Source organism: Anopheles ziemanni, chromosome X (assembly GCF_943734765.1).
Source record: "Anopheles ziemanni chromosome X, idAnoZiCoDA_A2_x.2, whole genome shotgun sequence".
Lineage (NCBI taxonomy): Eukaryota > Metazoa > Arthropoda > Insecta > Diptera > Culicidae > Anopheles > Anopheles ziemanni.
This window is the reverse complement of record NC_080707.1, coordinates 15035758-15057260: the sequence shown is the minus strand read 5'-3', so window position 1 is coordinate 15057260 and position 21503 is coordinate 15035758. Positions and strand designations below refer to the sequence as shown.

At 47.2% G+C, this 21503-nt stretch overlaps 4 protein-coding genes across 4 annotated transcripts; 1 reads left to right on the top strand and 3 right to left on the bottom strand.

The window, feature by feature from the left end:
• Positions 1-4169: 4169 nt before the first annotated feature.
• On the bottom strand, positions 4170-7767 carry LOC131291278 (uncharacterized). Its single transcript, XM_058320467.1, has 2 exons — positions 7322-7767; positions 4170-5448 (listed from the first exon to the last, which is right to left on the bottom strand). The coding sequence occupies exons 1-2, from the start codon at positions 7753-7755 to the stop codon at positions 4170-4172; spliced, it is 1713 nt and encodes a 570-aa protein (XP_058176450.1). The 5' UTR covers positions 7756-7767.
• Positions 7768-12598: 4831 nt separating this feature from the next.
• LOC131291146 (uncharacterized) lies at positions 12599-15348 on the bottom strand. The gene is made up of 4 exons (XM_058320337.1): positions 15271-15348; positions 14345-14713; positions 12950-14257; positions 12599-12871 (listed from the first exon to the last, which is right to left on the bottom strand). The coding sequence occupies exons 1-4, from the start codon at positions 15346-15348 to the stop codon at positions 12599-12601; spliced, it is 2028 nt and encodes a 675-aa protein (XP_058176320.1).
• Positions 15349-16187: 839 nt separating this feature from the next.
• Positions 16188-18722, bottom strand: LOC131290752 (complex I assembly factor ACAD9, mitochondrial). Its single transcript, XM_058319923.1, has 3 exons — positions 17661-18722; positions 16872-17196; positions 16188-16801 (listed from the first exon to the last, which is right to left on the bottom strand). The coding sequence occupies exons 1-3, from the start codon at positions 18674-18676 to the stop codon at positions 16277-16279; spliced, it is 1866 nt and encodes a 621-aa protein (XP_058175906.1). The 5' UTR covers positions 18677-18722; the 3' UTR covers positions 16188-16276.
• Positions 18723-19245: 523 nt separating this feature from the next.
• LOC131290604 (protein-L-isoaspartate(D-aspartate) O-methyltransferase) lies at positions 19246-20691 on the top strand. The gene is made up of 5 exons (XM_058319764.1): positions 19246-19493; positions 19558-19700; positions 19765-20002; positions 20170-20255; positions 20351-20691. Exons 1-5 carry the CDS (start codon positions 19439-19441, stop codon positions 20510-20512), a joined length of 684 nt encoding a protein of 227 aa, XP_058175747.1. The 5' UTR covers positions 19246-19438; the 3' UTR covers positions 20513-20691.
• The last annotated feature ends 812 nt before the right edge of the window (positions 20692-21503 follow it).

Sequence of the window (21503 nt, the reverse complement as noted above, 5' to 3'; positions counted from 1 at the left end):
GTTTTAATGCTGTTCTGTCTGCTTGTTAGCTCTTTTTTTCAGCCGGCAACAGTGTACAAAATTTTCATTTCATTTAAACTGCTCGACAAATGAACGCTGCTTGAATTTTTATGGTTTAGGAAAGGAATCGATATACTTTTCTTCTTTTCATATTGTCACGATTTTCTTCTTCTAGAAACTAGCGCTATAGTTTCAGATTGTTTCGTTATTTTTCTTTGAGAATAGTTGCTTTGCTTTATGTTTTTTTTTCTTTTCGGTAGATTCTGATGGTGGGATTCCTGTTTTGCTATATAAAAAAACACCCGTTCTACACGCCCCTCCCTCCCACAAGGTTAGACAACTATCTGCTTCGGTGGTTTTGAATTAATTGTAGATTTTCTTTTGACTCGAATATCTTTTTAACCTTAAGATTAATTTTTAACGTCAACATCAGTACGGCTGTGCGACCCTTCTTTACAAGTTAGGGTGGTAGTAGTCACGTTATATTGCATGTTACACGCTGAACTGTAGGCGTGAGTGTGTTTGTGTGTGTTTGTGTGTCATTGTGTGTCTGTAGTGCGGGCTGAATGTGTTTTGTTCGGGCAGTAGACTGCTCTGTGTCTGCGAACTCCTTTAGTACTAGCTATAAGTAAACGAATGTCTTAGAGGTTCATTCACCGCTGACAGCTCATCTCAGTAAGACCAACCACCCTAGTTTGAATGGGTAAAAACGCACGCTTTGGCCTGATGTTTGATACTATCTATGCACGATTGTCGGTTAAGATGCTGCTTGCCTAAATTGTAGTAACACCCAATACAGAAGTAAAATGTATATTAAATTTGACCACAATTTTTCCACAAAGAGGGAAACCCGAACGCCGTGCTCGCGGACCGGAACGTCCCCATGCTTTAGCAGAGCCAAATTTCACGGGCAGCCACCCGTACCATCATTTCTACACCGTCTGCACCTCGCACTACCATTGCAAACGTGTCTACGTATGCCGTCGTGTTTGTGCATACACTTAGATTGGATGTAACGTAATAATGTATATAATTATGTATATTTTTTTTTTAATAATACATTTCACTCAGATGTCTGTGTTGACTGTTTGTTTCTTCTTAACATAGAAAATAGGTTAAATATATCCACTGATTTGCGTGTTCTTACAGCTACCTATCTCCACCAGCTCAGTCTCTATCCTTGATTGAACGACAAGGGTAAGATTGCCCTAGGAAACTAATGAAAACAATTATAGTGATAGTTTAACAGTAAAGTAGATCTCTCTCTCTCTCTTTCTCTCTTTCTCTCTCTTCCTCTCTCTCGTTCTGCTAAAAGTTGATATTTTCCTCAAATTGTTGGTTGTGTTTTCTAAAGGATGTATAGCTTCCATTTTGTAATATTTAGTTGTAACCATCATTTAACCCAATCCTAACAAGAAGCTCAAAACCATCTAAATAAACGGACGATTTCACATATGAACTCTGACTGCTGCGCAATGTGTCCACGAACCAGCTTCGACCGACCCGGAGGTGGTAGAGATAGGTCTACCGAAGAGACGACATCTTACGCCGCCGGTTTTGGCACGCTAAAGACCGGTTTCGCACGGTGGGTTAAATACTAGACACATATCCCTGGAACCACAAAAAGGAGCAATACAAATGTGATCATCATCGTTTCACCTTCTCTCTTCTTTCTCTTAAACGTTTTGCTTTGCTTTGGTTTGTGTTTTTTTTTCTCCTAACACGACTTTTATCGTTCCGGTGTGCCAAGGATGAGGCGTGTGCTAAATTGCTCTGGAATCGTTTCAGAAATACGGTGGATCGAATAGTTACATATCGCAGTTTCTGTTGCTTTAGTCTCGAAAAAACCCGTTTCTCGCGAATGTGCTCAGATTCTTCCCGTTGTTCAATTGTAAGGTATGTGTGTGGGTGTTTTAATTCTATGTCTTCGATTCGAAATGGAAACGGAAAGCGGCCCAATGAAATGTCTTTAAAGACTGTAGAATAGAAACACGAAGGTTTTAAGAACTGACAGTGATTGTTTTGAGCGTCTTGTATCATTTGTTCAATACGTATCGGGAGGCCACGGAAGTAATGGATTAAACGACTATCAACAGTAAATCGTACAAATTTTATCCTTAACAAAAACCACGGTCATTTAAGTTTTCTCCAATTTAGAAGTCCAATGTTTTGTCGATAATCCAACTTGATTAAAATGGTTTTGGGTTGCCTGCAGGCTGTACATTACGTTCGCAAGATAGCCATCGTTGGAGTTTTGTGTGTGTGTTGCACCGCACCTGAAGTAAGTCTGCTTTTTTGCGGGTTCCTCATTCAGAAATGTTCTTTATCTTAAATCGTCGAGGTTCTGTGGATTTTACGAGATTCCATTGGGCCGCCATGGATATTCCCTGCCTTAGCGAGAATCGACCCGGATGCAGAGATACTTCATCGCGCTTATGGCTTTTACCATTTCTTTTCTTTCCATATACACTGTGCGAAACGGTAAGAGAGACACCTGAAAAATAACTTTGGCTTTGATGTCAATTTTAGAGTGCTTAGATTCGGTAACAAAGAATTTCCCTTATCACATCTTCTTTGAACCTTTCTACAAAAAAAATTCAAGAATTCGATTTAGTTTAGTCCGTTTAGTTGGACACTGGCTTTTCAGGTTTAATTCGTGCTGGATCGGGTTGTTTAATTGGATTCTGAAGTTTTTCATATTTAATATTATTCCTGTTAGGTGCTTTGACAGTTTTTAATGTCAGACTTTTACTAATTTGTTTGCACATTATTAGCCCATTTTTTCTCTATTTTTGTTTTATTACTAATGCATGCTACAATTTAGTTTAAAATGGTCATACAATTTCAAGCTGGAGACTGAGAAGGATTCTTCTGAACACTCGGGATGTTTTAGTCATGAAATACTCAAACTATATCGAGAATATCTTTCATGACTTTCTCATCATATTAATGATATAATGGGCACATATCTTACTTCGATGAAAAATATGTTTATCGATTCCATCTGATGACATAAACAACCTCAACATTGTTTAGTTTAGTTTTGTTTTGTTTAGTTTTGCTTACGGTGATGTTCGTCGTCACATTTAATCTGCGCATTTTATTGAAGTAGGACGAGTACGTTTTAATCCAATTTTAATGAGGGTTTGAGAAGTCATGGCGTTTTTTGCGGATTTTGTCAAAGTCTTTCAAATAGTTTTATCCGGTTGGGTACCATCATTATGATTACATCTATTTCGTTACATTCTTAGAAAATGTAATTCGATGAAAAGCGTTGGATTCAGTTGTTCTTGTGCTCTAACATTGACCGCAAAGCCAGACGAGTGTTCTTTTTCCAGGTGTCCCACTTACCGTTTTGCCCAGTGTAACTCATCCCGCTAGGCTCGGAATGGCTGGTAGACCTCAGTGTTGCGGTGCGACGCGCACTAACTCCTTGCTAGAGCTCCCTGGACGTTCCAAAACGCCCGAACGAAGACCGTGGAGGGACTGCAACGACGGGCTGGTAGACCAGTGTGCAGGCAGGATTAACCACGCGAGGGCACAATATTGCTACAGTAGAGTAAATCCTAAAGATTGTATATATATATATATATATATATGTATGTATATGTATGTAAGATGATTAAAGACGCTGAGATGCACAACGTATCGGCGCTACAAGTTTGTCTCCTTTTTCCACCGCCGTCCTTTTCTACTTTAGCCTAGTAAAACTCTCACGTTCGATATCATCTGATGTCCAAAAAGGCTACACTAACATTGGTGGGATTGGTTATGTTAATTCATTTCATTAGCGTTATTCACAACGGTGTTCACGCATTGCTCTCCGTCAGCCTCCCGTGTGTCCACCGGAGGCTTTCTCTTCGCAGCTGCAGCTAAATCCTTCTCCCTATTGCCTCTACTTCCTTTTCGCATATAGACATTTGTATTTGACATCGTTTAGTGTGTGCTTTTGCATCGATTCTGCTCGTTCGTATGTTGCTTGTTTTGGCTTTTTGTTTTGTTTTGTTTTTGTTTTGTTTTGTTTTTGTTTTAATTCGGTGGGCATTTGGTTGTCTCTTCGTTACTGCGCTCTTCTTCTGCCGCCTTGGCAGGAGGTCGAACAGCGACTGTGGCAATATGTAAAGGGTTGTGTGTTTTTTTTTTTTTTTTTGCTTGTCAATCATCTCCGTTTACTTCACGAACAGGTCCTTCAGGGTGGAGCAGAGCGAGGAGTCGCACGTATCGTTGGAGTCCTCGTCGTCGTCGGCCTTGCCGAACCAGCTGGAGGCGGGCGACTTCTTCGCCCCGGACCGTCCGCTCCCCGAGCCATCCTTGCCGCCCCCGGCCGACTTCTTGCCCGACGAGCCGGACGACGACGATGACGACGACGACGACGAGCCGGTGATGAAGTTCTCGATGGCGTGGCCGATCATGCGCGCGTCCACGATGGCGCTGCGTCCGTCCCACTTGAGCTTGTTCAGCGGCGAGCGCGACTCGGGCTTGGGCTTCGGCTTCGGCTCCTCCTTGGCCGGCTCCTTGTCGCGCAGCTTGTCCAGCGTCTCGCGGGCGAACGTCACGGTGGCGCTCGGCGACTTGGCCGACGACTTGCGGCGCGCCATCGGCTGGTGGCGCTTGATGAACCAGCCCGACTCGATGAACGACTTCTCCGGGTCTGTCGAGCTGCCACCGCCGCCGCCGCCGCCGCCGCCACCGCCACCGCCGCCACCCACCAGCGTGCCGCCCGTCGCCAGCTGCTTGATGTTCTGGTACAGCGAAATGTCGAAGCTGTTCGAGCGGTTCTTCTGCAGATTGCTCTTCGGCTCCAGGCTGGCCGCGCCCGCGCCGGAGGTGGAAGCTGCAGTGGAGGTGGGACTTTTGAGGACCGATTTGAGCGGAAACGGACGGGAGGCTAGGGGGCTAGGGAGCTCTTTCTCGCCACATCGATTAATCTCTGTCGCTGACGAGGCTAGAGACGATAAGAGAGATATCAGATCAGTGTTGGTGCACACGATGCCCATCTTCGTTTTCGGCTTGAAGGGCGCGTCGGCTGCCGGCGTCGTCGAGGCGTTGGAGGCGGCGGCAGCGGCAGCGGCGGCGGCGGCGGCGGCAGCTGCGGCAGCGGAGGCGACGGGCGTGTGGGCACCGGCCGGGGTGAGCGGGGCGCCGCACGGCGACAGCGGCATCTCCGAGGCGCGCCGGAACGACTGGATCGGGGGCAGCGCCGTGCCCACGAAGTCCGAGTAGCGCCGGTTGGTGTAGCGCATCGGCGAGCTGGACCCGGTGCCAGCCTCGTCGAGGGTCTGCACCTCGCACACGCGCTCGTTGCTCGTGTTCCACAGCTTCATGCGCGCTTTTCTAGCCTGTACTATATCATCCATAATATCTAACTGTAAATTATGTATACTACCTCTGTGGTCCGTCGACGGTGGCGGTCCGGTATTGCTTTCGCGTCGAGAGTTTGCACTCGACCTGGGGAAGAACGAGAACAGTTGACGCTGTCAGTCGGACACTGGTGCTACGTTCCTGTAAAGCTATATGCTTTGGGGACAGAATTAAAGAAGAGCTATCCCTATCCAAAACAAAGGAATTCCAAGCCCCCTAGTCCCTATTTCCAAAGTGAGACATCAGCCAAAATTTCTTTCAGCTGGTCCCAATCACCCAATCACCATCACCCAATAGCTCGGATCTGGTGACTTCTAACTCCACACATGATTCAAGCGAATATGGGCTATTTAGTGGAATCCTATGCAAGTCTTCGAACAACAGCCGCACTGAAACCTGTGGTGATATGGAATATAAGATATCAGACATAGGTGTACACTCCTACCGAGAAATTTGGAAATTTGGAACACGGAGGAACTCGAGAAGGGGGAATCGATCTCTCAACTATAATGAGATGAACGATCCATAACAGATATTTCTTGAAAGCGCTGTCTAACATCCTTCTGTCCTTCACTGATCTAAGAGTCCCAACTGAGGAGAGGCTGTTCGTTCAATGCGGTAAGGATCAGCAGGATATCCCACCAGTGCGCAAAAGATTGAGACCAATTCTGATAGGTACACTGTGTGGTTGCGTTAACTTAAAAAAATGTTCGATGGAACTACTGTACAAGCCGTAACCCGTACCTTCCTCCAATGAGGGGACATCAGAGTAGAGCTGGTTGCCCAGGAAGCCGTACTACTCCACAACCATGCTGGGAATCACGCGTACAGCGAAAGTTGACGCGAATATCCTTCAAGTACGATGAATGTTTAACCAAAAGAGCAACTGAGGGAGCAAGTCTAGGACATCTGTATCGGATCCACACTAGCCGTGATAATATCGAATTCCAAACAGGGACCCACACGGGGATTCGAATCCCAAAATTAGATGAGTAAATAATAGAATTCTTGCAGAGCAACCATCGTCCTAAATTACCTCCATAATCCTACACATTACTCCTATACCCTACACATGACCTCCTATGCTCCTATCCCAAAACCTGGATTCGAATCTCTTTGGCTACTGGTAACTCTTTTACTCACTCTTGGGATTCGAATCTCTACTTGGCTTTTGAATATTAATATGGGATTAGAATCTCAACTAGGGTTTAGACTCTCTATGACTAGCAACTCTTTTACACTCTTTTGGAATTCGAACCCCTGCTAAGGATTAAGATCTCTGCGATGACTAATAACTCATTTTACACGTTTTAAATTACAAAAGAGTGACTCGAATCCTCTTGATCATTGTTCACTCTGATTTAAATCTCTAAAAAGAGTTGTTGTTCTCATCTCTGCGTGATATGCTCCCTTACTCCAAGACAGACAGTACAGTTGTCTTATATACAAACAGTTGTCCCAAACAGTTCTTAATTTCCTTCCAGTATGAATATGGATATCCAATTTGAGGTTCACAAGATTCATTCCCCTATTTTCCGCATTGCGTAATGTTGATATCATCTGAGGTGTATTAGGATAAAGCAGGGAGCATGTTCAGTCCCACTATTTTGGGGGTATTGTATACCCTACGAACAGAAATTCTATGAACAGAGCTCTGATCATCAATCTGATGGAACCTATGAACAGAGCATAAAATCGCGTGCAAAAGGTCTACGTTGCGCTGCTACCTGCGAGTGTAGAGTGTGCGTGTATGGGAATTATCGCCGGTTCACTCTGTTCACCAATACTATGTATGTTCTGGGCTATGAAAATTCTTCGTCATGGGTTCCATCAGATATCTGTTCATACCATGATCAGAGCTCTGATCAGAGCAATTTTGTTTGTCGGGTATCTTTGGGAAAATTCCGAACATGTACAACATTCTCGACCTTGGTAGCTCTGGAAGATAATCTCTACTCACCTTTGTCCAGCAGGCAGCGCCGCAATCGACTCCCGGCGGCTCCGACCAAACATGGTGGGCGGTACGCGGCTGATCGTCACCACCGAATGGCGCCGGCCGCCCGGCTGCGGTGCCGGCGTGCTGTACAGCGTCGCCAGGAAGGCCTGCTCCCGCGGCGACGGTCCGGATCCCTCTCCGCCCCGCTCCGACAGCCGGCGCACCTGGCTGGCGGTGATGCCGCTGGTGCATGGTGGCGTCGGCAGCGAGTGCTTGCGCGTTTCGCGCCACGGCGACAGCAAGTACGGGTTTTCCGGCGAGTCGATGTCGAGGCTCTGGCGCTGGGACGACTGAGTGCTCGCCTCCTCCTCCTTCTCATTGTTCTCGGACTCCTCCACCACGATCAGTGGCTCCTGGCCGCCCTGCGTGAACGACGGTGTGTGCGACGATCTTCGCATTCGGAAAAACGCATCTACGGTGAAGACCACCAAGCCTCATTAGAGCTCCTCTTGTATTTATTTAGGTTTTTGGTTATACAATTCATCACTTATAGTGTAAATCGTAAGTCTAGGAGCGTATGACGACATTCTGCTGCGTTTGTCAAAGCAAAACCCAAAGTGTATGTGAACGCGTGCGCGCGGATTTAGGGAGTCGTAGCGTGCGAGGGTCGTGAACGCCGTACCAGGGAGCGACGGCGGAAGCTGCGTCCGATCCTTCCGGCCACAACAGAGGTGGGGGAGTTTGGGAGACCGTGCGACAGGATATTCGATATTCTGTCCCAAGGTTCTGACGCACGAGTCGACGGAGCAAAAAACTGACGAAACCGAAACCCTCGGGGAGGGAGCTTGCAACACACCGATGGTAGGGGCGAGTCAGCGTAGTCGCTTTCTGCAAGCCCGCACCGGTGGCCTGATTTAATTTCTTCCCCAAACGAACGAAAACCCAACGGTGCTCCAGCGAAACATTACGGTCTAAGACGCAAAAAGGATATTCCATGGTAGGACACGAGCTACACGACGGTAGACGAGCAGAGAGTGCTCCAGCAGCTCTCCTAGGAGCTATTTGAAAAGATGTTGGCTAAGAGTGGTTCTGTTAGAGTGTGTGTGTTGTGTGTGTGTATGTTGATAGTCCTAGGCACGTGTCTTTTTTTTTTTTTTGCTTCTTCCGACACACTCTCAAGTGTGTTTGTTCGTTCGCTTTCATGTTTACTCATATGAGCAAACGCCACGGTCTACTCAGGGAAGTTTACAAAAAAAAAAAGATAGAAATACCCTTTCGCTGCAACAAGCGAGGCGTAAAAATGGAGACACTTTACATGCAACAAAGAACGATTAAAAACAAGAGCCGTTTAGCTCCAATTCAACGAGCTTGACCGTGACATGGCACAAATTTACCCAAGCAGCACTCGAGAAAACAAAATCTAACTTCGCAGATAAGTGTGTCACTAGGTGTGCGTGGATGAACATCGAGCAATAAAACAATAAAAAGTTCACACTTACCCATCTTTGATTAGGTTTATTAGTATATGCCGAAAGTAAATCGCTTACGACGAATGCGAGCGCCGTAGTAGTCTGCTCTGCTGCAGTGGAGTTAAAACGTAGACCGAGTGTATGTATGCCACACTCAGCTTTGTATGATTGTTCCTTAAAGATGATGATGATTGCTTCTTAATTGATCCTTGAATCGTTGATCTGTGAAACGAACGGAGAATTGGTGTGTGTGTGTGTGTCTGTTTGAGCCAGGAAGGCGAACTCGTCCCCATCCCCGGAATTTAACGCTCGTTTGATGCCACTGCATGGAAAGTTTTCATCTCACTCGGTGAATCGTTTCAGTTTAAACATTTCTATGACCTTGCCCACGCTTGCCTGCCCGACCTGGAGGGCTTTTGCTACCGAGCGAGGGTAGTGAACTAAATGAATAAATAAATAAGCCAGCATCCAAATATTTCGAGTCGGATCCACCGAGTTGTGCACATCGTTCGAGGGTGTGTATTTTAATGTTCACTCCAACTTCAACCAGTTTTTTTTTTTTTTTTGTTTCGTGTGCCTGCAATTTGTCGATGTTCTACTGGTGGATCCTTCGCGTGGGCCGTGGGGAGCTATAAAACGTTTCAAAACGCGATACAACGCCAACCAACCAACCAAGCTCGACAAACCTGAAATTTACGAGTTAAACATTCGAACGAACATTGACCCTGTGCCCTGTACGGTGGCTGGTTTAATCGAGTTCCTGGAAAATAAAAACTGGATGCTGGATGGTGGGGAATCGATTAGAAGATTGACCAAGCCGTCCGCCAACGAGGACTGTTTAAAGAACGGAAACCGTCCATGCGTAATGGAGCACTTTCTCCAGCCGCAGGAAATTAGCTGGGAGGGATCTTTAGATTCGTACCTCACTCGCAAATGACAACGTTTTGAAATCATTTGCGTGCTAACTCTATCGTTCTGGTAGTCACTACATATATATAGCTATATAGCATATATATGTATGAGTATATATATGTGTGAGCAATATATTCTTTATTGCTTTACCAATTCTACATATTCCATAAATAAATGTACATATATACAAAGTACATAGTGCTATATAGGCTTAGTTCCTTTTTTCTTATATAAAACAAGGTAAATATGCAAGATACTGTGCACATTAACGAACTTAAAAATTTAGACAACATGTGTCCATCAGAAATTCAAATTACTTCGCCTATCAGCAAGGATACTGTTGCACATGTAGTGGCACCATCGATAGGTGAGCTATCTTCCATTTGCAGTGGTTTTCCTGCGTAATAGTACCCCATAGGCATCGGACAATGTTCCCCGCCTAGACAAATCTTTGATCCGCTATGCCCTCCCTAGAGCTTACTGTTTTCACGTCACTGAACTCACGGCGATCTCACTAAACTTGCTTTGCTCGTTACTTCCGTCACATGTTCACTGCACGGCCGCGAAGCTTCTCGGCGCCATTGGTGGGGGCTGCTGGTGCGGGGCTTTGGCGCTGTCCGATTCCCAGTTTGCAGGTTGGTTCGCTTGGCCGAGCCCTAATCGAGCGTTCCCAACAACACAGCCTGCTGTTCCATATACGACGCGTCCCCCCTCGCGTAACGCAAATGAATCAATTCGCGAAAACCTATACGGGCGACCACTGCAAACCGAATTTTCAACGCCCGTGAAGCAACACCTGCGAGCGACTGCGAACGGGTCTCCGAACGTTGGAGCAAATCGCAGATCTGCTGAGTGGGCAAGAGAAGCAGGAGAGCAAAACCGTGCCCGTTGAACGGTGAGTCCCGTTTCTCTCGTCCCGACGTCATAAGGACACATCTTCGCTCAAACGGAAGGACATCGTTCATCTCTGTGCTTTCAGCATCTCCAGCGAAACCCTTGACGTACCTCGCAACGCAGCGTTTGTAGTCGCGAACAAGTAACGGGTATTTCAAAAGAACAACCCATCCGCTTGTACTTGTCGCGGTTTCCAAACGGACACACTCGTGCTGGGTGGTTCTTCTAAAATTAAGCAGTTCGCTCAGGTTCATTTTGGAATTCAAAGCAAACAAAACAAGGCATACAGTCGTGTCTGGTCCATATCCGATATAATATCATCGCCATCATAACAAGTTCCATCATGGGGGCGAACACGTCTCTATAGTACCGTATACGACCAGCACGGGCTGTTTCGGGTGCGTACCACGGAGAAGGCTATATTCTACCAGTTGCGTCTACTACTGCGCAGCGTCCGTTATACCACCTCTAGCCTCCTATTTGAAGTAGCCGTTGGTTCTCTTTACCAGAAGAGTATATCATTTCAGAATCGTATATCACTTTACTACTGCGAACAGTGATTTGACCTTGTAAATCTTAGACTTTGCGGGCTTGATCCACTTCCTTGTAGACAGTTTCGCCGTTTCATGGAAGCTGGTGGTCTCACTTACCTCCGTCGCTGCAAACTGATCCCTGAACCCAAAAGCCCGAAATCATCGCCCACGCTCAATAAACTCCCAGACAGTGCACAGCCAATCATGGTCTATTCCTATTTATTTCCTTCAACAGAGGCCAATTAAACACCCAACGGCCGTACCGTTGCAGATACGCGCGCCAACCAAGAGCGAAAACAGTTGCACGCCAAGGCCATACGTCTACATTAGTTGTAATATTTATTAAATGTAGTAGTTCAAGAAAGCAATGGAGTGGAGGTGCCCGTACTATTGAGGCTACTTCGGCAATTAACACTTTCGCTGCTGGCGCTGCTGTGGTACAGGGGTTCGATTGTGGGGTCATTGTTTGCTTACATCCGCCAAAAACGATAGACATTTACGAATAGCACGGCATCTCCACAGCAAATGGGTACATTCGATTCGATCTCTCGTGATTCGTTCTGTTCTGGTCGTTGTTCCTTTTTTTTACAGATCTCTAGGCCACCGCTTTATTGTAGCAAGCGAAAGGAGTGGTCGATTCAAACTGGAAACACATTTCTTTATTAACGTTTGGAAGGATGTTGGATGGTTCCACGCGGTACACACGGTATCAAAGAAGACAAACACCCAAACGCTACTAGTCTATTCGGTAACTGTGAGCTTGGAGTAGACGTACCTTACCGTAAAGCTGCTGAATAGAAACCACTAGGAGAGAATAACGCCATAGTCGACGCCATCTCTCCATACCAGTTTAAACAACTTGAACATTTGTATTACATGTCGAATGAATTGTATCATACCTGCCGCATAGACGTATCTCAAAATAGTCCCAGTAGCGTAGCTGTTAGGTTCATGTGCAAATTTCAGGCTCTAAATTTGATAGATTTTGGCTCATCGATCTCTAGACATCTATTACAAACTTAGTATTACCACAAGTATGAGCAGATCCGTCTCATGTGATTAGCGTCGACAAGGTTCTGAAGAAGTTTGTATCTCTGAAGCTAACCAAAACGTATATCTGCGTATCGGTAGAGCGAGATCAAGAAGAGTATTCTTTAAGTGTATGCCATTAACTCCATGTCCCCTTCGTACCGTGTGCAGCCGGGAAACACGCAAGGAATGGCGGTTGTGTGTCAAGAATGGGACAATATATAACTATATCCAAATGTTTGCTGTTTGATTTGAGTTTCTTACTTAAAAGTATTATCAAATGTTGGTCGCCAATTCGCGTCCGGTGTGCGTGCATGCGTGCGTCCATTAGGCTCTCTGTTTTGTTTTGTTTGCTCTTTTTTTTTAACGCCCAGCCACCGCCGACAGTAGCGGAGGATACTCTCTAGCTATCGCCTGTTACGCCAATAATCACCATCGACTGGCGAGCGGGAAGGGAGGCCGCTCTAGACGTTCTGCTCGCCATCCTCTTCCTGTTCGTGCAGCAGCAGAGGCCGGTTGTCGCCGAGGGTGCCACTGGCGAAGCTGCCGGGCGCCGTACCCGGCGTGGTCGGGGCCGACTTCGACATCCAGCAGTAGCGGCTGCGGCCACGGTTGAGGAAGCCGGACGCGCCGCCACCGGAGCTGGCGGGGCTACGCAGGTGCCTCATGCCGCTCGCCGTCGGTGGCATGCCGTTTTGTGCGAAACCGATCGGCGTGTAGACGGCCTTGTTGTGCTGGTAATGGTGCTGCTGCTGGTGGTGCTGCTGCGGTTGGTGCTGATAGTGCTGATGGTGCTGAGGCGGCGGCGGCGGATACTGCGAGGAGCTCTTGGAGAACAGCTTTCTCCTTCGGCCGATCAGCGAGGAAGGCCGGCGGTAGGCCGAGAACGTCGGCACGCCGGACGATACCGACGAAGACGACGACTGCGGCACGCCGACACCAGACTCCTCGTGGTCCTCGTGGTCCTCGTCGTTGTGCAGCTGACGGATCTGTTCGAGCAGCTCGCGAACCTCCGCCGTCGGGCTGGTCGCACGGGGCGGTGAACCGGTCGCATCCAGATTGACCAGGCTGGAGACGTTCGAGCCGGCACTGGAGACACCGCTGGCCGCCGCTACGGTGCCCACCTTGCGGGTGCCAACCACTATCGAGTCCTCGCTGTCCGCCGCCAGGTTCGTGAGCTGCCGCACCGGTTCGGCGGCGTGCAGGAAGTTCACGTGGCAGCACGTTTCCAGGCTCTTGTGCAGCGCCGGCATATCCTTCCGGTGCGGCGGGCGCAGATCACCCGTGGAGCAGCACAGCTTGCAGACCAACCCGGTGGCGTCCCGGTGGTGACCGTGCGCGTTCTGCCCCGCCCTGCTACCGCCTACTAGATCACAGAGTTCGTTGGTACCGGCCGCGTGCCGACCGTGGCTTTGGCTGCTACCGGCGCTCGGACACGCCGGCACGTGTTCGCCCGAGTCCTGCGACGGGAACGAGTCCGTCGAGCCGTTCGCCAGCGCTCCGCCTGACCCCCCGCTGGGGACGCCGCCCTGCTGCCGGCTGCTTGGTCCATGCTCGACGAAGTTCATTAACGGGTGATGGTAGTTTCCAGTGCGCGCACCGGAACACTCCATTAAGGACACATTATTGCTGCTGAAGTTGCTGTGGTTGATTGTGGTGGTGTTGGTGGCGATGGGGGCCGCTACCCCATCCATCCCCTCCTCCTCCTCCTCCCCTTCCGGCTGCTGCTGGTGTTGCTGCTCCAGCAGCGACTCGTCGTCACCGTGCTGGTAGCTTCCGCCGGCGGCGTGACTTCTCGAGCTCGGCAGTGCTGCCGCCATCCCGGACGTCGTCAGGCAGACCTGCTGGGAGGCCGACCGGGGCATCAGGTAGTTCCGGAACGACACCGTCAGGTCGGGGCTGGCGGCACGCGAGTACGGCGGTGGCACGAGCGTGTTCGCCTCGTTCGCGTTGCAGATGAAGCTGGAGCTGAGCGAGTCCACCGTGCTGGTGCCGGAGATGGAGCCGACCGGCTGCACGATGTAGTTGCGGAAGTACTGCACCATCAGATAGTTCGCCCCATTGCCCTTGCCCGGGTCGGTGTAGCTGAACACCAGCGGGTATAGGTCCGGCTTCGAGGCAACCTGCGAACGACGGGAGAAATAAAAAGAGTGAATATGTTTGTGAGTGTGAACGATAAGCAACCTCTGTCTGTGACCTCTTTGGCTTACCTCTGTATAAGGCGGCGGTGCGTGAATGTGGAACGAGTTACAGCGGCTGTACTGCGGTGGCGCATAGCAGGACCCGGCCGAGTCGCCCTCGGACTGCGAGTGGCGCGCCGACGTGTCCCAGCCGCACAGCTGGCGCCGCTTACGCCACAGCGAGCAGGTGCACAGGAGCGCCAGCACGATGGCCAGCACGAAGCACCAGAAGTACCAGTGGTTGAGGAACAGCATGCTCAGCATGTGGTCGTTGCTGGCCAGCGGGACCCGCGGGGCACCGGGCGGTGCGTACAGGTAGCAGCAGCCCTGGGCGCAGCATTCCTTCGGCGGAAGACACGTTTGGCCACCTTCGCACAGCGCCAGTGACGAACCTGCCACCTGTGCGTTTTGTTTTATTTGTGTTTACATTGTTATTGCAGGAATATCGGGAAAAAGGACGATGAATAAGTAACCATTAGACTGGACTGTTCCGTCTTTGGAACAGCTACAGACCCACACATACACACACAGTCTTCAGTGTGGACTTAGCCGCACAACCAAACAGGAAAGCATACATACGGACATACGAGGACATGCATAAAAGAACATATTCAACAATGCCTAAATAGCAGAACAAATCATCATCAAATGCGCACAAACAAAAACATAACCCACACACACACACGCGCGCGCACAAGCATGAGGTTGGGGATTTCCTTTCTTTACGAGCTGAAAGCTCCTGTTTTCCCACTCAGCACTTGCGTCCTGCCATCCATACACCAGCGTTTTCCGCTGCATGCTGCATGCAATTTCCCTGCCGTCCCGTTATTGATTAGCTCCATAAAACATGCAGTGGAGAGAAGTGTCCTTCCCCGGAGGCTACGACACAATCGCGGAACGGCCAGGGCTACACACAAAGCTGACTTGCAAGCCACACACAAAAACAAGGGCCGTACTGGTTTGATCCTCGCAATGGTTCCGTAAATGAGCAGCAGGAAAAGAATCCCGTCGTGGAGGAAATGTACCGCTGACATAATAGGCACGAGAGCACGAGACTGTACTGCCGCTTCCCCGGACGAACCTATGCGCGCTGGAGTTCTAGTAGGGTTGGACTTTACTGCTACCGACGGTCCCGTCGATTCGCTGTCGATTTGCTTTGCCGAACTTCCAAACAACAACTACTGGCTAGCAGGTTTGCTACTACATTTATGCGTCGTTGTTTCTTTACGTTTCGCGAGCGAACATCCGAGCGCCGCGTTGGTCCGGGACGTCGACGTCGTAGGCTTTAGTTTTACCAACTGGGGAGCTGGACACCGAGCACCGAACCGGGGGCACTTGGGCAACGGGCTGGCTGCACAAATTAGTAAACTGGGTACTAGGTTTCACGTTACGTTAAGTGCAAACAAATTACTCCTGTTACTGTAAGCCCAAATAGACACTCGCCTCGTGATGCTTACTGTCATCGAGTTTTCCACACTGGGGGACAAGGAAAAACAAGCTTTGCTGATTCGTCCTGCGGGATGCGCTTGCGCCGTGATTTTTTGGCATGCCGTGATGATGATAGGGATACGTAAAAGTACGTACGCGAGAACGAAAATAATCCTCCAAACCGCAAGCTCGAGAGCGCCTCTTCGCACTCCACTGGCCCAACCTTCAAGCGGCCAAGGGCGCACGCACCACCCATTGTTGACGTTGCAGCATGTTTTGCATGTATTCCAGGGGATAACCTTCCAAGGATGTTACCTAAAACGATAGCATAACGGCCAGCAGCGAAGATTAAAGGAAAATTTCCAAATTAAAATTCCGCTTCATGTTGAAACTATTGATATGATAATTGTATCGTCATAAAAACACATAGATTCATCTAGTGCCACAGTAGGTACGTAAGGGTTAGTTTATTTCGATCACCCAAGATAGATGTTCTACACTTTTCACGCTGCCGTTCCTTCCCGCCTCCCCGAGTTAGAAATTTTTCGTGATAGGATGCTCGAAAAAGTATCGCTTCTCACGGAACAGATTCCGGGCGACCACGTTGTAATCGTCGTCGCTCGTAATGTACGGTCCCTTCTCCAGCTCGATCGCTAGCAGGCGAATCTTTTCGCTCGTCTCGCGACACAGCATGTTGGCCAGATGCACCTCGTGGTCCGCATGGCGCAGGCCGATGCAGTACGAGCGGGACGCGCGCGAAGCGGTGGCCACCATCGCGTAGATCTGAGTGGCAATGTTCGCCAGCCGGCCCAGCTCAACGTGCCGATCGATCACCTCGATGCCATGCCGCGACAGCACGCACTCAGTCGCCAGCTTCATCCGAACGATGGAGAACTCAATCCACAGCGCCGCCGGATCGAGCGACGGGTGAAAGAATTGTTGCAGGTTGGCGAACTTTTTCGGATGCTCGATCGATGTCTTCTCGAACAACTTCAACAGCACGTGCGACGGATACATGGCAGGATTGCGATCCTTCTTTATCGTTTCGTAAGAGTGCATCTGTGAAAAAACCAGTAGGTTGATTGCGAAACCATTTTCTCTCACTTTCCATACAAGATGTACTACTTACGCCCGCGTATTGCAGACCGGTGAGGGCGATGAAAAAGTTAACGGAATCGAGCGACTCGTCGCCGGTGAATAGCTTCAGTGCATCGTCAAACAAACCCTCGAAAGGGTTCCCAGCTGTAAGTGCCTGTGGACCTAGCAACTGTAATGGCAGCGTGGCGAACTTGAGCAAATTGTCGGCGGAAAACACCTTCGTTATTGCCGCCTCCATTTCAACGTCCTGGCTGTCGAAGTCATCCATCAGGCTTGTAGTCATGTAAATCATGCTCTCGGCGGCGTATATCACGCTGGCCATGCGTGCAAGCTGTTCCCGTACTATTTCAATATCCCTAAAAGAAGCATGTTTAAATCGTCATTGTGTGAGGAGTTCATGTAAGGGTTTCATTTAATGGATGGTCAGATTAAACCGAAGTGTTTTAATGAAATATAATTTAATGCCATCGCTTTCTGAATATAAAGAATTATTTGGCTAAACTGAAAGTAGTACCATTTCGATTTAGTCATTCGAATTTATATTTACGGTACGGTACCCGTACTATTCCGATTCCATTGTATAAGGAGTTCAAGAAACTGTTTCGTTTAATAAATGATCAGATTAATCAGAAGTCTTGATTACAAACGCCCCAATGGCATTGCTCTCTGACTAGAAAGCATTTTTTTGAAAACTGAAAATAGTTTCAATTCGATTTAATTATTCCAATGAACTTACTCCAACTAGTTTAAAATATAGATGAAAATGAATATGAGGCAGCGAGATTATTTTGAAAAGGATAGCTAGCAAATGAAAACCTACATCATTTCGCCGGTCGATGTTTTCGTGTTGATGCAGAAGTCCGTTAGCGAGTTGAGAATCTTTTTCAGCAGCGATACACGCACGACACTCGACTGTACCCGAGCGGCCGAAAGGAATTTGGTCATTATTTCGGCACCACCATGTTCGGTGCCGACCAGATTTGCCTCGGGAAGTTCAACGTGATTGAAATCCACTGTAACCCTCGAAAGCCCCTTGGAACCTATTTTAGTTTGGCTGATATTGACGCCCTTCGTCTGTACGTCGACTAGGAATACGGCGACCGTTCCGTCTTCCTTGTTGAGCTGGGCCATGTTTTTCGTTGACGCTACTACCAGCAGCAGGTTAGGCTCGGCGGCATCGTTTCGCAGCAGCACCTTCGATCCGTTCAGCGTCCATTTTCGGTTCGCAAAATCCAGGTTCGCTACCGTACTGAACATCGTTTGTCTCGAGCTGCTCACTTCGTACAGTGCGCTGGTGGCAACGGCTTCCCCTGCACACATTTTTTGCAAATATTTTTCCTTCAGCACATCCGTACCGTGTTGTGCTAGAATTTTAACGATCGTATTGTGTTCTAGCGTTACCAGCGCTGCGGCACGATCTTCCGACATCAGCTCGCTAACGTATGCCAGTTCGGTTTCTATAAATTGCTTCCCGCCGTACTCCAGTGGACCTTGCAAACACAGTGCATCCAAATTATTGAACGAAGCGTCCGCGCCAGCAGGCTTGAGACTTTCCCTGACTTGCTCAGCGTGTTTTGTCAGCCTGCTTTGTTCCTCCCGGTTTAGAGATTCGGGAAACGTGAGCAGCTCTGTGTCGACGGTTCCCAAAAACATCGACTTCATGAACGGACTCCGTTTCGGTAGCCGCACATGAACCGGTTTGGACAAATCGTTAACGCTGTCCGGCACCGCATCAGAACTGTTAGATTCCTGCGACGCGACCGTACTAAAACCGTACTGAGCCCGGTATGAACGCACAAGCGATCGCGTAAGCGGAATGTACGTCTTTCTTAGCATTTTCACTTGGTTTTTAACGATTTATTTGGCAATATTTTACTCTGTTTTCAACATATCGGTATATTATTTTTGTAACTGACCGGTGTGACAATTTCCCATCTGTCAAAAACATATGTGCGCTTCATGACGTGAATAAATATGAAAACCTCGTTCACAATCGCCAAATAGGGTAGCTTTAAAAAAATTCTTATTTTTAATTCATAGCTACGTAATATGAGCAATTACAATTTTATTTTTTTGTTTAATTTGATCTAATCTTCTAGACCTGTTGTGACATTATTGAAAAGCACAGCAGCAAGCTTATCACAAACTTGGATCACATAAAATGAAAAACATCCCTAAGATGATCGAGTGTGAGCATCCAAAGAAGATTTGAAAATCTATGGATTCTGTTTAAAATCACTGTCCGCTTGGTCTTTCAAACCATATCACTTAAAATTATTCAATTCGCATCTTGGAGAGCGCTGACTGTATCCTCAAAACATTTGTCAAACGCTCTTGACATTTTGCTTGATTTTTCTTCGTACAATTGTCTAAACAATGCACTTTTTACGGAACTAGAAAGTTCGTGCAATGATCTAACTGCATCTCGGATAAGTTATTTACCACTCATGTGCAAAAGAAATCAGCGTCTAGTTCAACGCTGTGTGTAAAGGATATTCAATTGCTTAGCAAGTAAAATAGATAGGAGAATCAGATTGGTCCGTAATCGCACAAAAGCTGTTTTGTGTTAGACGCTTTCGATAATCAACATAACAAAAAATGGCCTGGAGATCGAAAGGATTGAATAATGCTGACCTGATCAGGCAACTTCAAGGTAAATACTATCTGCATACTCACGAATCTGTGAACTACAGGTGGACCAATTTGCTTGTTTGCAGAGTACAACATTATCAAGACCGAATCGGTTGCTCAGGCAATGATAGCGACGGATCGCAAACACTACGTCCCGGAAAACCTGAGCCCGTACGTAGACTCGCCACAAAGAATCGGGTTCGGTGCTACCATTAGTGCACCGCATATGGTATGAATGCAACCGCATCAGAGAACAGCAGCTTTTGATTTTATTTTAAAACCATACCCTATAGCATGCCTATGCGCTGGAGCTGCTGTTGTCGCATCTGAAACCGGACAGCAAGGTACTTGACGTGGGTTCAGGATCTGGTTACCTTACCGCTTGCTTTGCTCGATTTATACATCAGAATCCGGCTGCGACCGGATACGTAGTTGGTATCGAACATCATCCGCGTTTGGTTGAGTTGGGTCGAAAGAACATTGGAAACGATGATCAATCATTAATCGACACCGGAAAAGTGATTCTAGTCGGTATGTGTCTCGTCGATGCTATGTAATAATTTATTCACATTTCATTTAGCAATGTGAACCACATCCATTGCAAACTATAGTAATTAAAAAGATCCATACCGTATGCACCCTGTCATATAGTTTAGTAACAGATTTAATTCCCTCTAAACACTAATTTTGCCTTGCAGAAGGCGACGGCCGACAAGGGTGCAAGGATCATGCACCATATGATTGTATCCACGTAGGCGCGGCTGCACCCGAAATGCCACAAGAGGTCAGTCTATCTGGGCCGCTTAGCTTCCGACGATAAGGCCTAGCCGAAAACAGGGCAAAGTAACAACTATTTAACTGGCTTCCGTTTCCTTCCAGCTCATCAATCAACTAAAACTAGGTGGAAGGCTGCTGGTGCCCGTCGGTCCTGATGGCGGAACGCAATATCTGCAGCAAATCGACAAGGGACTTGACGGGAAGGTGACCCACACCAAGCTGATGGGTGTTATGTACGTCCCTTTGACCGATCTTCAGAAATGATGCAGCGCTAGATGGCTATGCTTAGTGATGACGAGACTGGTAGCAATATTAATACTGCTCTTTCTCGGCTACACTTTCATTAAAACATATTTTTAGACTATTTACCAAATTTGTCAGTTATCGTGAAAACTAATGCGCGCAAAATTGGTTTATTTGTATTTTGTTATATTGCTCTAAATCGTGTGTATTAAGTAAAAAAAAACTCATTAGTTAATCCTTCTAAATAGTGTTCAATTATAATTTGATATTTCTGCACACAACTTTTGAAAGAAACTTTTCCCTAACTTTTTCCTTTGATCATACAATAAGAAAGATTAGCCCAAGCATATATGGTTCTTGAAAAGCCCATATACAATATTAAATCGTTTATTTCATCATCATGAACGAATATGTTTAGTTTATCCAACTAAGTCTATAAATTTATCATATAACAAATATATTAAATAATCATCACGGCAATCTGTTCTACAGATTACATTTGTTATCTATATCCCACCATAGTTACCCGTCAGACAAAACACAATACGCCATGATTGATATACAATAGATATGTTTAACTTATTTATTACAACATTCGTGGTTACATGTGTAGTGATCAATGAATGCAGTAGTTTACGGCTATTTACAAAATTGACAATCGTATGTATACTCGCTACTCAATTCAATGAAGGAGGAGGTTTGTGAGTTCGATCTGTTACACTTTCTGGTAATTTACCTCCGAGTATTAATAATAATTATAATTATCCGGTAGAGATTCTGATGCATTGTTGTTATTACTATTATATTCCTTGATTTCTTTTCCTGTTTGTTCTGAAATGATGATACTGGCACATCTCGGCACCGGTTTGCATTTCCAAAGCATATGTTAATATAAAAATTCTTACATGTTTTAGCGCGTGATACCGCACGAAGTGATGATTAATTGATTTTAAGTCAATGGAGATTCGGCGTTTTCTTTGATTCTATTTGAGTAACCTCCTTCTGAATGCAT

Excerpts from the sequence above, each read along its gene's own strand:
- LOC131291278 (XM_058320467.1), bottom strand. The coding sequence starts at position 7,755 with ATGCGAAGATCGTCGCACACACCGTCGTTCACGCAGGGCGGCCAGGAG. Across the intron at positions 5,449-7,321 it reads GCGCTGCCTGCTGGACAAAG|GTCGAGTGCAAACTCTCGAC; the intron begins GTGAGTAGAGAT and ends GTTCTTCCCCAG.
- LOC131291146 (XM_058320337.1), bottom strand. The coding sequence starts at position 15,348 with ATGTCAGCGGTACATTTCCTCCACGACGGGATTCTTTTCCTGCTGCTC. Across the intron at positions 14,714-15,270 it reads CCATTGCGAGGATCAAACCA|GTGGCAGGTTCGTCACTGGC; the intron begins GTACGGCCCTTG and ends CAAAACGCACAG. Across the intron at positions 12,872-12,949 it reads TCTCCAAGAGCTCCTCGCAG|CAGCACAACAAGGCCGTCTA; the intron begins TATCCGCCGCCG and ends CAGCACCATTAC.
- LOC131290752 (XM_058319923.1), bottom strand. The coding sequence starts at position 18,676 with ATGCTAAGAAAGACGTACATTCCGCTTACGCGATCGCTTGTGCGTTCA. Across the intron at positions 17,197-17,660 it reads ACATCGACCGGCGAAATGAT|GGATATTGAAATAGTACGGG; the intron begins GTAGGTTTTCAT and ends TGCTTCTTTTAG. Across the intron at positions 16,802-16,871 it reads CCGGTCTGCAATACGCGGGC|ATGCACTCTTACGAAACGAT; the intron begins GTAAGTAGTACA and ends GTTTTTTCACAG.
- LOC131290604 (XM_058319764.1), top strand. The coding sequence starts at position 19,439 with ATGGCCTGGAGATCGAAAGGATTGAATAATGCTGACCTGATCAGGCAA. Across the intron at positions 19,701-19,764 it reads CCATTAGTGCACCGCATATG|CATGCCTATGCGCTGGAGCT; the intron begins GTATGAATGCAA and ends CATACCCTATAG. Across the intron at positions 20,003-20,169 it reads CGGAAAAGTGATTCTAGTCG|AAGGCGACGGCCGACAAGGG; the intron begins GTATGTGTCTCG and ends TTTGCCTTGCAG.